The sequence below is a fragment of the Tasmannia lanceolata genome, unplaced genomic scaffold (assembly GCF_043159265.1).
Source record: "Tasmannia lanceolata isolate RefF3 unplaced genomic scaffold, GAP_Taslan_0.1 ptg000003l, whole genome shotgun sequence".
Taxonomy (NCBI): domain Eukaryota; kingdom Viridiplantae; phylum Streptophyta; class Magnoliopsida; order Canellales; family Winteraceae; genus Tasmannia; species Tasmannia lanceolata.
In genome coordinates, this window is record NW_027518680.1 from 61,797,299 (window position 1) to 61,809,443 (window position 12,145).

A 12,145-nucleotide genomic window follows, 5' to 3' on the forward strand; every position below is an offset into this window, starting at 1 on the left:
GAGTGTTTGCATGTTTTCACCTTTCTTTTTGTCATCCCCAACTTGCTTAATAACTTGAATACTGTGCTCTGGTTCTGTTTGACTTCTTGTTGAAGCTGTCCTTGTATAACTTTTATGTCAGGCTAATATCTTGAGCCTGAAGTCTTTATCTTGCTATCTATTCCTTGCTCATCAACTAATGTAGGATTCTGTTACTCCAGCATTTGTGCTTGATCCATCCAAATGATGGAGGGAAAGAGAGAACTTCTGTATGAAGTATGAAAACGGTCACAGGGAGCCCCTGAAATGGTACAGTCATGGAGTCGCCGGGAGCTTTTGTAGATCCTCTGTGCAGAGATGGGAAAAGAGAGGAAGCTGGCTTAACAAAGTCTAAAATGATAGAGCATCTTTTAAAAATTGTATCTGAGAAGAAATCTTAAAAAAACATTGACAACAAACACTTCGGGTCACACCCTTCCCCAGGAAACACCCAAATCTCTTCCCAAAGACATAGGAAGATGGATCACCCATCACGAGTGGCCATTGTAACCAACCATTTTCCAGTTGACAATGGCAATTTAATGCACTGCAAAAACTTAGCTTGTAGGGCAATTGTACGGAAACAAGATGAGTTTTGCGAGAGATGCTCGTGCTGTATATGCTACAAATATGATGATAACAAGGATCCCAGTCTTTGGATGGTTTGCAACTCCGACCCTCCTAATCAGGGCAATTCATGTGGCATATCTTGCCGTATTGAGTGTGCTATTAAGCATGAAAGAGCTGGCATTGCTGAAAATGGACAATATACAAGATTGGATTGGTGCTTTTATTGCGTATCTTGTGAGAAAGTGAATGACTTGCTTGGGTAAAACTGCCTACATGCTTATTTCTTTTTATAATTGTGTTATTAAGCTTTACTTTATTGTTGGGGTTTGGGATTTTCTTCAATATAAAGACCCTAATCGTCATGTTGTGTGTGTGTGTGTGTGTGTGTGTGAATCTTGGCATCGGTATGCTATTTAACTTCTTTTTTTCTACTAATGTCAATTAGAATAGACCTAGAACTTTCTGTGCCTTCCCAGCATAAAAATGTTGGCCTATCTAGAGGCTATTAAAGATTCTCAAATATGAATATCTGATTCTTGTGATTGTGGCTGTTTCGAGTGTTTGAAGCTGCCAGAGAAATGGTGCAGAGCGGGCAGCCTTAGGCTGCGTACCATATGTTGGTTAAGGCTTCGATTCACATTGTTTGGACTATGGAAGTTGAAAAGGCTTTTATTTATCTATTTTACTGTGGGATTCGATCTAAAACACTTTGAGATGGAAGGATGAATGAATGAGGCTAGCTCTTCTGGCATTTTGTTGGCTTCCAACGAGGAGTTTGTGCCAATATGTTGAGGACCTTTTCATTGCCAGGCACAGTTACCTGTTTCCTCCTATGATTTGTGGACACGGACAAGAGTGCCACGTGTCGACACTGGCACAGAGTGTCGGACACGGAAAACCACCCAAATTTTTAAACTGGGACACATCTAAAATAGAAAGTATATAAAATCATAGTTTGTCAATATGGATTTGTGTCTCGAGTTTCGACATGGATATGAGTTGTCTTCCATGCTAACATCTAAAAATATAGAAATTGTGACACGAACATACACATGAAATTATTGATTATTACACAAATATGTGCCCAGACACCCAAATTAACCGACACACCTAGCAATACAATTTTAAAGTGTCCAAAGGAGTGTCGACATGTGTGGACATGCGTGTCGTGTCGGACACGGCAGGACACATGGGTCAGCTATAAATTCCAAGTGCCGGCTAGGTACTTTCCTCTCTATTGGGTTCCTCAAGAACCATGCTGAGAATTGAATTTGATTTTATCATCTGGAAATTTCGATTTGCCAAGGCAATGCTTTCCATAATGGGAAAATTGTTGTTAAAAAACTGGGGAAATATGTCTTTCCGTTGATGGTTATTACTGATTCTGTCATTGGGCGGCTCTGTCTCAAAGTTGTTCACATAACTGAATTATGAAGAGATAAAACAAAGATGTTATGTAATATGGTGTCTAACAAATTCTATCATTATACATTATTATATCTATTAACTTTAAAATTGTGTCATTATGCCTTAAAGTTGCAAATTTTGACAATGTGGTGTTTTGGAATTCTGCAGTTTTTTTTCTTCATAACTACTCGTGTACAAGAAGGATTTTTCTTATGCTTTAATACTTGTGATATGTAACCTTTTGAATTTCTAATATTTGTTTCTACACGTAATATTTGATGCCTATGTGTAATCTATATGACATCTTTATTAGTTCCGTAATTCTAGGTATTTCATACCTTTTTTTGAATGATTCTAGGTATTTCATACTTATTACAAGCTTTTTCTCCTATTAATAATTATTAATGCAACGGAAGAAAATTTCTACTTGAAAACTCTATTACCCTTACACTTGTAAATGGGGGAGCTATACTCATGTTTTACATGTATTGAGTGCTAGTACTTCTAGGAAACATGTTAAATATCCATTTTGTTTTCATTCCAAAAGCTTAAGTAAATTAAATATTTGTTTATTATGTAATTAGAAATAGTGATTTGTATCTTATAATTTATAAATTTTTTGTTCCTGAGTGATTTAGAGTATGTGAAAATAAATTTCATGTTTCAAACGCATCTCACTCTTTTTTTTTATAATTATCATGTTTTCTCTTATTACTGTCACATATTTGCAGTTATAATTTCGAGTATGTATCTTATAAATGTTTTTTTGAATTTTTTATTAATTCCATCTAATTTATACGTGTCTTATATCCAATGTCATTGTATAGAATACCTACATCTGTATTTGGGTCAGATATTTTGGAAAATATGGAGTCATATCTCCATTCCTACGGCCATGTCCATATCCATGTTTGTATTTTGGGTATCATAGGGCAAGCTTCTAATGCTTCAAGGATTGACTTTTTTCGGGCACTTTTTTTTTTGTTCTTCTCCTTTTGATTTAGCCTTGGGGTTCACCTCGGCCCCTTTGTAGAATTTCCTTGATTTGATTAGTATATCTGTCCTTCCATGTCTGACATGACACGCATGTCCACCTGCGTCAACACCCCTTCGGACACTTTCAACTGTACTAGTATAAGTTATTGTGGGTGTGTGGACATGTTTTTGTGTTGAGTCAAGTGTGACATTCTGTTTTATTATTGCATGTTGTGTTTACCTCTTTTAATATTAACTATTCTTTTATTATAAACTCTTTTAAGCTCTTCTTTGACTAATATTTGTTGTGGTATCATATATACTTTCTATTTTAGCTGTGTCCCCATTTCTAAATTTTGGGGGTTTGCCGTGTTCGACACTTCGTGTCCGTGTCAACACGCAACACCTGTGTCTGTGTCCACTAATCATAGATAAAAGGTCTATTTCTGCTCAGGCATCTATTAAGTGTGCAGTGTAACCTGGTTAGTTTGGATTTGGCCAGTTTTCTATTTTGAGGAAAGGGATTTTTTCCTTACTCGTACACATATCACAATCAATTACATGAAAAGGTCACTTGGTTTTACTTGTGGTTCTTCGTTACATCCTGTTATTAACCAATTGTAATTACAATATCGGCACTCGACTATACTAACAGTTTCATTCGGTCGTACTGTAAGTTTTTGTGAATGATTATTTTTGTTTATCCTTGTTAACATGTTTCCAAGGAACATCCTGAGGTTGGGTGAGAAGCGAAAAGCATTCAGTTTAGGATTATCTGTACTTTTATGGTTAACCAGGATAAAGTAACAGTTACATTGGTTTCTTACGAGGAATGGAATCAATGAATACCTGCACATGGAAAAGACATGTTTAGTTATTGTTTATGTGAGGGCAAAAGAGCTGAGGTACATGCATGTTTACCAATTCTTCCTGCAATCATGTGATGATGTTTCACCTAAATCTCGCAAAAGACCTGTCACATGGTTGATATTGTTTGCTTTTATTGGCGTAGAGGATTTGATATAGTATTTGTTACCTTTTATTATGTTTCTGTGGTTTTGTTTAATTCCTCAAGACCTTGTTTCAACTTTGAACCATGAACAGGCTCTTTTTTTCCTTTGTGTGACAATCCCAGCAGGATTCCCATTGCACGAGAATAATGTATTGCTTTTTGGCTAAATTTTATATGTTACAAGGCATCAGTCTTGTTCACTGTTAAAGGGCTGGGAGGCCTTGCTCTATATTGTAAGCAAAATTTAAACAAAACCTACTGGTGATGTTAATCTTCAAACTTTTTTCTTTGGCTTTTATTAGACTTTGTAAGCTACGTACCTTTGAACCTACTTAATTGCATTTCTGGCTCCTAACTTTGGATTGTTACTACTTGAAGCATCAAAATCTCAACTTTTAGTCGCTTGAAAATTCTCGGACAGAAAATGATGTCCCTACCTTATCCTGATCTTTTTCATTTCATATGTTGTTTTTATGAGAAGTTAGCAACTGTAATACAAGGTGTAGATCACTGTTTAAACACCCTTTCCCCTCTTCATCTAAGTTAATGATTAATTCGTCCTAGTTGGCTCCGTTTACATTGGGTAAGTTGTTGTTCTAGTGCGAGTTTACAAACAATGGTTGAATGGCCAACCAAAACTCTGCTTTCAAGTCAAACCCTTTCTCGTTTGATGCAGGTGCGATGCTGGAGGCAACAGCTAATAATAGCGAAGGATGCTAGATGAGTTGATGTACTGTGTTATCGGGTCTCTCTAAGCCGCATACTTCTCAGTGGAACCAAGAAATACCAAAAGCTACATGAGATTGTGGATGAAGCAACAAAGAAGCTTTAGGCAGAAGTTGGATCTTTGGCACGTGGCATTGTCAACAGGAACTCATCTGGTGCAGAGGTTCAGAAGCTGTGTGCTTTTGCATTGGAGACGCTAGACTCTATACTTTCTTGTGTTTTGAAAGTGTTCCCTGATTCTAAGATGCAGGGTATGGATTGCTTGGAAATCCCTATAACATGATAGTATATTTTGCTTGCTCGTAAGGCAAAACATGGACAGTATCAAGAAGTCATTTTGAGTGCTTAACATTTGCAGATGCCAGTTTGATGTCTCCCACCATTATCAGCTTCGAAGATGCATCTTCGATTTCTGTTATTGTGGTTTTGGGCTCAGAAGATGCAATATCAGAAGAGGTTGCAGGTTACACCTTATGGCATCAAAAAGCTGATACTACTGTCTATCCAGCAGAACCAACCTGTACTTTGCTCATACCAAACACACGATTTTTGGTATCAGATCTTGGTGCTTCCTCTTCGAGACAGGTTTTGAGCTGAAGAACAAGTTAACTGCGCCCTCATCGTGGATGAAAATAGGGTTAAACGCAAGATTCAAAACATGCTCTTAAACCAGCCTTTGTGTGGAAATCGAGTTGGTGGAGAAGGCGACCATCAATCTTTGTGCCGTTGGCATGGTCTTTGATCTCATCCTCAGCGACCTGGAGATGCCGCTGGTATAATAGACGGGCCATTGACTGTATACTATTACTTTTATCTTCACTGTCTTTTTTAATTTAAACTGTCCATTTGGAGGGCATTGAAAAATTAACATTTACCAGTAGGTGAGATCATTTGATAAAATTCTTGCTGGGACTTATCCATTTTTGGGTTCTTCCAATCCATCCACTAATCTTGTTAATAATGTAAAGTAAGCAGCCACCAAAGTACTCATGGTTTACCAGTCTCACGAGCAACTATATTACAAAGGTGGGTGGGTAATTTAATCTCCTGCTTCAAAGAACTATATAACCTAAACAATTTTACTAGAAAGCATTTTCATTACATAATATGCATATACATCATATGGTTCCATGCCAATAATTTAAGTGATGATTATTATATGTGCGCAGAATCTTGGCATCAAATTCTTAGACACCCACCACTTTTTAATTCTTTTTTTTCTCTTTTGGATGAACAAACATAACATTGTTAAAGAAAGGAAATAAAAAGTTCACTGTAGGGGAAACAACCTAGAGAAATTAGAAACCGTGAAAATCAACATTAAGGCGAGACACAACCATCTTCATCGTGGAAGTTGCATATCTCAAGATGAGGGTATGAGAAAATGTTTGGAATGATTCTTTTCCTCGAACCAATCAACTTCGATAAACACCTTAGTCATTACTAAGATAAGATGAACCCTCATGTAAATCTAGCATCCCAGTTTGCATATCTCGATAGATGCCACGTCCAAGATATAAGTCTATGATCACATGCAAATCTCTGACGATGTTATCCATCTGCATTCGATGTCTTGGCGATTTTGCACAACAAGAGACACCGATTCTGTACATTGAGACCATACATTCATGCATTCTAGGTCTCATATTGCTATGATTTTCGTTGTTAGTATTGTTGACAACTGGGACTTCTTCTGAGAGCAATTGTGGGTCAGTGATCTCCATTACTCGATCTGGTAGAGCCATCTTAACGAACTGATAGAGACTTAGGCCATCCGTAAACATGCTATCGGTAGGACTTTTTCCTGTGAACATCTCTAGCAACAAGATTCCATAACTGTACACGTCTCCATGTGTAGATGCCTTTCCACCCATACCATACTCTTTCCATTTAAACATGAATATAAAAATCAAAGCTTTGATCTTGTTATAATGAAAATATGAGATGTTGCAAATTAAAGCTTCATCGCATAATTAAGTTAATTAATGAAAAAATTCAGAATTTTTATAAGACAATAAAAAAGAATAAATTTTTTGAGAAAGCCATTTACCTGGAGCAACATATCCAATAGATCCCTTCATCATCATCGAGCTACTGTTTTTGTTAGGACGATTACCAGTGGCTTCAAAAATAAACTGTGCTAACCCAAAATCACCTACATGGGCACCCATGTCATCATCGAGGAGAACATTGCTCGGCTTTAAATCACAATGAACAAGTGGTATTTGTCCATGGTGATGAAGATAATCCAATGCAGAAGCCACATCAATGGCTACGTTTAGCCTTTGTATAAGGGTCAAGTTCATCAGTGGATGTTGCCCATCTCTACTTTGATGCAACCACTTCTCTAAACTCCCATTAGGCATGTACTCAAAAACCAAGGCTTTAAAATCATTGCCTTGGTAATCAATACTTGAGCAAGAAGTTAAGATTTTAATGATGTTCCGATGCCGAATGTTTCTTAAGGCTTCACATTCGGCGTTGAAGCTCTTAGTAGCTCCGTGTTGTTGAAGGTTGAGAACCTTCACTGCAACAACCATTTCATTGTGGTCTACAAATCCTTTATAAACGGCACCATAACTTCCAGCACCAACCAAATTTTCCAAAGAGAATCCATTGGTTGCTCTAAGGAGCTCCGCATAAGAAAGCTTTAAACATCGATCATCCAAAGATGACGTAACAGAAGGATTCTTTCTCGAGCGTCTTATCCAATAGAAGGTAGCAAAGAAACAAGATGATATAGTAAATAATAAAACCAAACCGACTATTAAAATTATTACTCTTAGAGAATGAGATATTCCACGTTTCTGATAAACTTGGGCAGGGCATGCTGGCAACTGTAGTTCTAGGATACCCCCACAAAGCTTGTTGTTTCCTTGAACTGAAATCCCACTCGTATTTCTAAAAATCCCTTCTTTTGGTACTTCACCCACAAGATCATTAAATGACAAATTTAGATACTCGAGAAAGAGAAAGTTTTCCATGGATTCTGGAATCTTTCCAGACAAGTTATTGTGCGAAAGATCTAGCTGTTGAATACCTTTTAAATTGATCAATGATAAAGGAATGGTTCCTTGAAAGAGGTTATGATCCATATAAAGGTATTCCAAACTAAGACAGTTGCCTAACGTGCTGGGAATTTCTCCTGATAAATTATTGTATGAGATATTCAATCCCCCAAGTTGTGTCAAGCTTCCAACTTCTGATGCAAGGGACCCTGTGAAAGAATTATGGGATAAGTCAAGGTATATCGATAGAGAGGAAAGCTTAAGAATTTGTGTGGGTATGATACCACTAAGCTTATTTTGACGAAGGGTTAATTCATTCAAATATCCACAATTTCCAAGACTTGATGGAATGCTTCCTTGTAATTTATTTTCAGATAAATCGAGTATTAACAAATGAGTTATGTTGCCAAGGGAAGATGGAATTTGGCCGAACAATCCATTTGTGTACAAGATCAATACTTGCAGCTTGTTAAGCTTTCCAAGTACAACAGGAATAGTACCTGTGAGAAAATTCATCTCCATGCACACTCTCGCTAATCCTGAGAGATTTTCAATACCTGAAGGGATGCTCCCAAATATCTGGTTGCTTCCTAATGTCAGGTATGTCAGTTGAGTTGAGAGATTAGCTATAGAGTTGGGCAGTGCACCACTTAAGTAATTGGCTGCCAGTTGTAGTACTTGTAAAGTAGTACAATTGGTTAAGGAAGTGAGAAAAATCATGTCGTTGGATTTGCCTCTGCTTCCTAGCTGATTATGTCCGAAGCTAAGATAATGGAGATCTTGAAGGCTTCCCAAATTCATAGGCAGGAATCCACTAAAGCTATTGCCACCAAAATCAAGCTCTGAAAGTCGTGATGCATTAGATAATGAGACTGGGATGGGTCCTGTGAATAGGTTTAGAGCGATGTGAAGTGCTTGTAAATTACGGAGAGAGAGGCCCAGGTTAGATGGAAGGCTTCCATGCAACTGGTTATTCGCGACAGAGATTTTAACTAAAGACGAGAGATTGTAAATCGGGGGAGGAATCATACCAGACAAATTAATCGCTCCGAGTTCAAGAGATTCTAAGGCTGCTAGTCGTCCAAGCTCATACGGGATGCTTCCTTCCAAACTATTCGATGCCAGCTCTAACTGGATAAGTGACGAAAGGTTCCCGAGTGTAGGTGGGATTTTTCCTGTGAGGTTATTATGTATAAGGTTTAAGAAAGCGAGCCGAGAGAGTGAGTGGAACTTGTTGGGAACTCCGCCAACAAAATTATTGTAACTTAAATTCATGGCTGTGAGTTTTGGGCAATGGGCTGTTATATTGACCGGTATTTCACCTTGATATGAATTAAGGCTTAGATTGAGATAACGCAAATGGGATAGACGACTCATGTGTGGGGGGATTTGACCGTAGAATTGATTGTTTGTGAGGTCAATTTCATTGAGGAAGGTGAGATTTGTTATGTGGGGAGCCATGGGTCCAACTAAGCCTTGATCGGTGAGGTTCAAGGCAATGACCCTTTGCGGATGGCGACGACTGCATGTGACTCCCTGCCATTGGCAGAAATGGAGAGAATTGTTCCATGAGGTCAAGGCGCCCTTAGGATCGGTTAGTACATATTTGAAGGCGAGCAAAGCTAGTCGATCGGTTTTGTTTCCTGTGGTGCCAGATTGTACTGATAAGAAAAGCAGAGAAAGGAGGGTAACATGGAAGAGAAATGCTAAACTCAATAACCCACGACTCATTTTATTGGGAAGATCCATGGCAAGTGAACAGAATCCCCTTGAACTCTAAAAAAGCAAGCCTGGGTGGAAGATGTAGAGTCATCTTCAAACCCTTCTATTTATAGGGGGGGAGTGAACAGTGTGCAACTTTAACGCTTTTTGATGTCAAATCACGTTAAAAGGAGGCGAATGCGTACTGCAGAGGGGTGAAAATATCATCTCCCTTATTTTTAGGCTTTCAAACATTTAAATGGTCCAAACAGAGAGGAAGCTCCACTTGTCATAGCTATTAATATTCACTGTATTATAGTAATTTTCCTAGGGTTCCATTTCTTTTGAACCTATTTTTACTGTCCAAAACCTTCTAGTTGTGAATATTATTTGTATAAGACGTACCGGCCCATGAATATCGCTGCTAAGGAGCAAAACAAATTGAATTAGTCTTGATATATCTGCCCCTTTCATAATATCTATTTATAATAAAAGAAATCCTAAAATCTAACTTAAGGCTTAAGCAACTAATCGTAGCCGTCCATCTAAAATGACATAAATAAACCCTAAAACTTGACTAAAACTTACCTAAAATAGTAATCCTGTAATAGACACTTACCATATCCTAAAACTGCCTATAACTTAGCCAAATCAAGTCCAAATCGCATAATCTTGGGCTCCTTAGATAGGAAATCGAAAAACCTTTCTAAAAACACCAAAATTACCTAGATAGGCATTTAACTTCCATCAAATGGACCGTTACCATCGTCATAAGCCCTCTCACAGTTGTTAATTTAAGTGTGCCCGATGACATTTACTTAGACTTAGCTGCCGTGCAGATGAGGGAGCCCCGTGGAATGGATGTAGAAATTTTCTAGATTTCATGAAAGAGAACGAAAAAAATGATCTAATTTATTGAGGAACACGCTGTGACCATATATTTATTACTGGGGTTTTGCTAGGAAATTATTGTGTAAAGGTATTTCGCAGTGGACTTTTGCATGAGAGAACAGCCAACTCAGATGGATTAAATGAATAAGACAAATTCTTGCAAATAGTGAGCCTATGTGGATGTTCTCTAATAATGCAAAGGTAAGCCATCGAATGCCTTTCCGTTAAATTCATCAGCAAATCCCTTTAAACAATTCTTATGTTTGGCCACATTATATATAAGGCATAACAAATATTTTAAGTGTGGCCGACCATGTTTACTTGACTTAGCTGCCGTCCAGATGAGGGAGCCCGGTGGAATGGATGCAGAGATTTTTCCTATATTTCATGTAAGAGAGCGAAAGAAACGATTTAATTTGTTGAAGAAGATGCTGTGACCATATATTTGTTACTGGGGATTTGCTAGGAAATTATTGCATAAAGATATTTCACAACGGACTTTTGCACGAGAGAACAGCCAACTCAGATGAATAAAATGAATAAGACAAATTCTTGTGAATAGTGAGCCTATGTGGCTGTTCTCTAATGAAAAGGTAAGCCATCAAATGCCTTTCCACCAAATTCACCAGCAAATCCCTTTAAATGATTCTTATGTTTGGCCACATTATATGTAAGCCATAACAAATATTTGATATCATTATCAAAACAAGTAGGATTTGAATCTTTCAAAGATTTAAATGATTCTTATTGTTGATAACATTATATATAAGGCATAACAAATATTTGATATCATTATCAAAACAAGCAGGATTTGAATCTTTCAAAGATTTAAATGATTCTTATTGTTGATAACATTATATATAAGGCATAACAAATATTTGATATCATTATCAAAACAAGCAGGATTTGAATCTTTCAAAGATTTAAATGATTCTTATTGTTGATAACATTATATATAAGGCATAACAAATATTTGATATCATTATCAAAACAAGTAGGATTTGAATCTTTCAAAGATTTAAATGATTCTTATTGTTGATAACATTATATATAAGGCATAACAAATATTTGATATCATTATCAAAACAAGCAGGATTTGAATCTTTCAAAGATTTAAATGATTCTTATTGTTTATAACATTATATATAAGGCATAACAAATATTTGATATCATTATCAAAACAAGTAGGATTTGAATCGTTCTTTTTTTATGCTTTCAAAGATTAATTAAAAGAGAAAAGAGTAGGTACTCCCTGGAGTAGATAACTTATCTACTCCCTGGAGTAGATAACTTATGTTTGGCCATATTATGTATGGGGAAATTGTATCACTGGTGGCGTTTTGTGGTGTAGCCCACATTGGTGGGACCCACTTTAAGAGAAAACGTTGGCTTTTTTATTTCCCTCTATCTACCTTGTATTCTATTCACTAGGGAGTCTAAGAGATAAATCCCAAGTGTTTTGGAAATACTAGATTCAGCCGAGGCGGTTTTCTGATCGATTGTTGGCAGCGGCGCCCCATGCATGCCATTGGCATATCAAAGGACCCATGTGACCATGAGACCGACTGGGTATAACATGTTTCATGCTAGGCGGCTTTCCCAAACAGATAAGGTCTCTAAGTTAGCCGATTAAGTCTCTTGGTTTCCCACACTGCTAAGGTCTCTTTGTGAGAGGAAACTGATGAATATCTTTCATTCGGTTTTGCCACATTAGGAAAAAAAAGAAAGGACACCCAAACCGTTTTTAGTAGATCCATGAGCACCTTGTGTTTCTAAGAAATTTTTTCCTTCTCAAAACAGGTAACTATTTTAGTAAGGGAAGTGTTATCAGCACTAC

General features: G+C 37.2%; 1 protein-coding gene and 2 pseudogenes across 3 annotated transcripts; 2 read left to right on the forward strand and 1 right to left on the reverse strand.

Annotated features, from left to right (window-relative positions):
• The first annotated feature begins 225 nt into the window (after positions 1–225).
• LOC143858165 (VIN3-like protein 2) lies at positions 226–5,608 on the forward strand (annotated as a pseudogene). The gene is made up of 2 exons (XR_013238880.1): positions 226–847; positions 4,659–5,608. The product of XR_013238880.1 is annotated as a VIN3-like protein 2 (transcript).
• LOC143858174 (VIN3-like protein 2 pseudogene) lies at positions 4,686–5,647 on the forward strand (annotated as a pseudogene). The gene is made up of 2 exons (XR_013238885.1): positions 4,686–4,959; positions 5,067–5,647. The product of XR_013238885.1 is annotated as a VIN3-like protein 2 pseudogene (transcript).
• A 378-nt stretch (positions 5,648–6,025) lies between these two features.
• Positions 6,026–9,503, reverse strand: LOC143864068 (uncharacterized). Its single transcript, XM_077374888.1, has 2 exons — positions 6,759–9,503; positions 6,026–6,590 (listed from the first exon to the last, which is right to left on the reverse strand). The coding sequence occupies exons 1-2, from the start codon at positions 9,463–9,465 to the stop codon at positions 6,142–6,144; spliced, it is 3,156 nt and encodes a 1,051-aa protein (XP_077231003.1). The 5' UTR covers positions 9,466–9,503; the 3' UTR covers positions 6,026–6,141.
• Between the last annotated feature and the right edge of the window lie 2,642 nt (positions 9,504–12,145).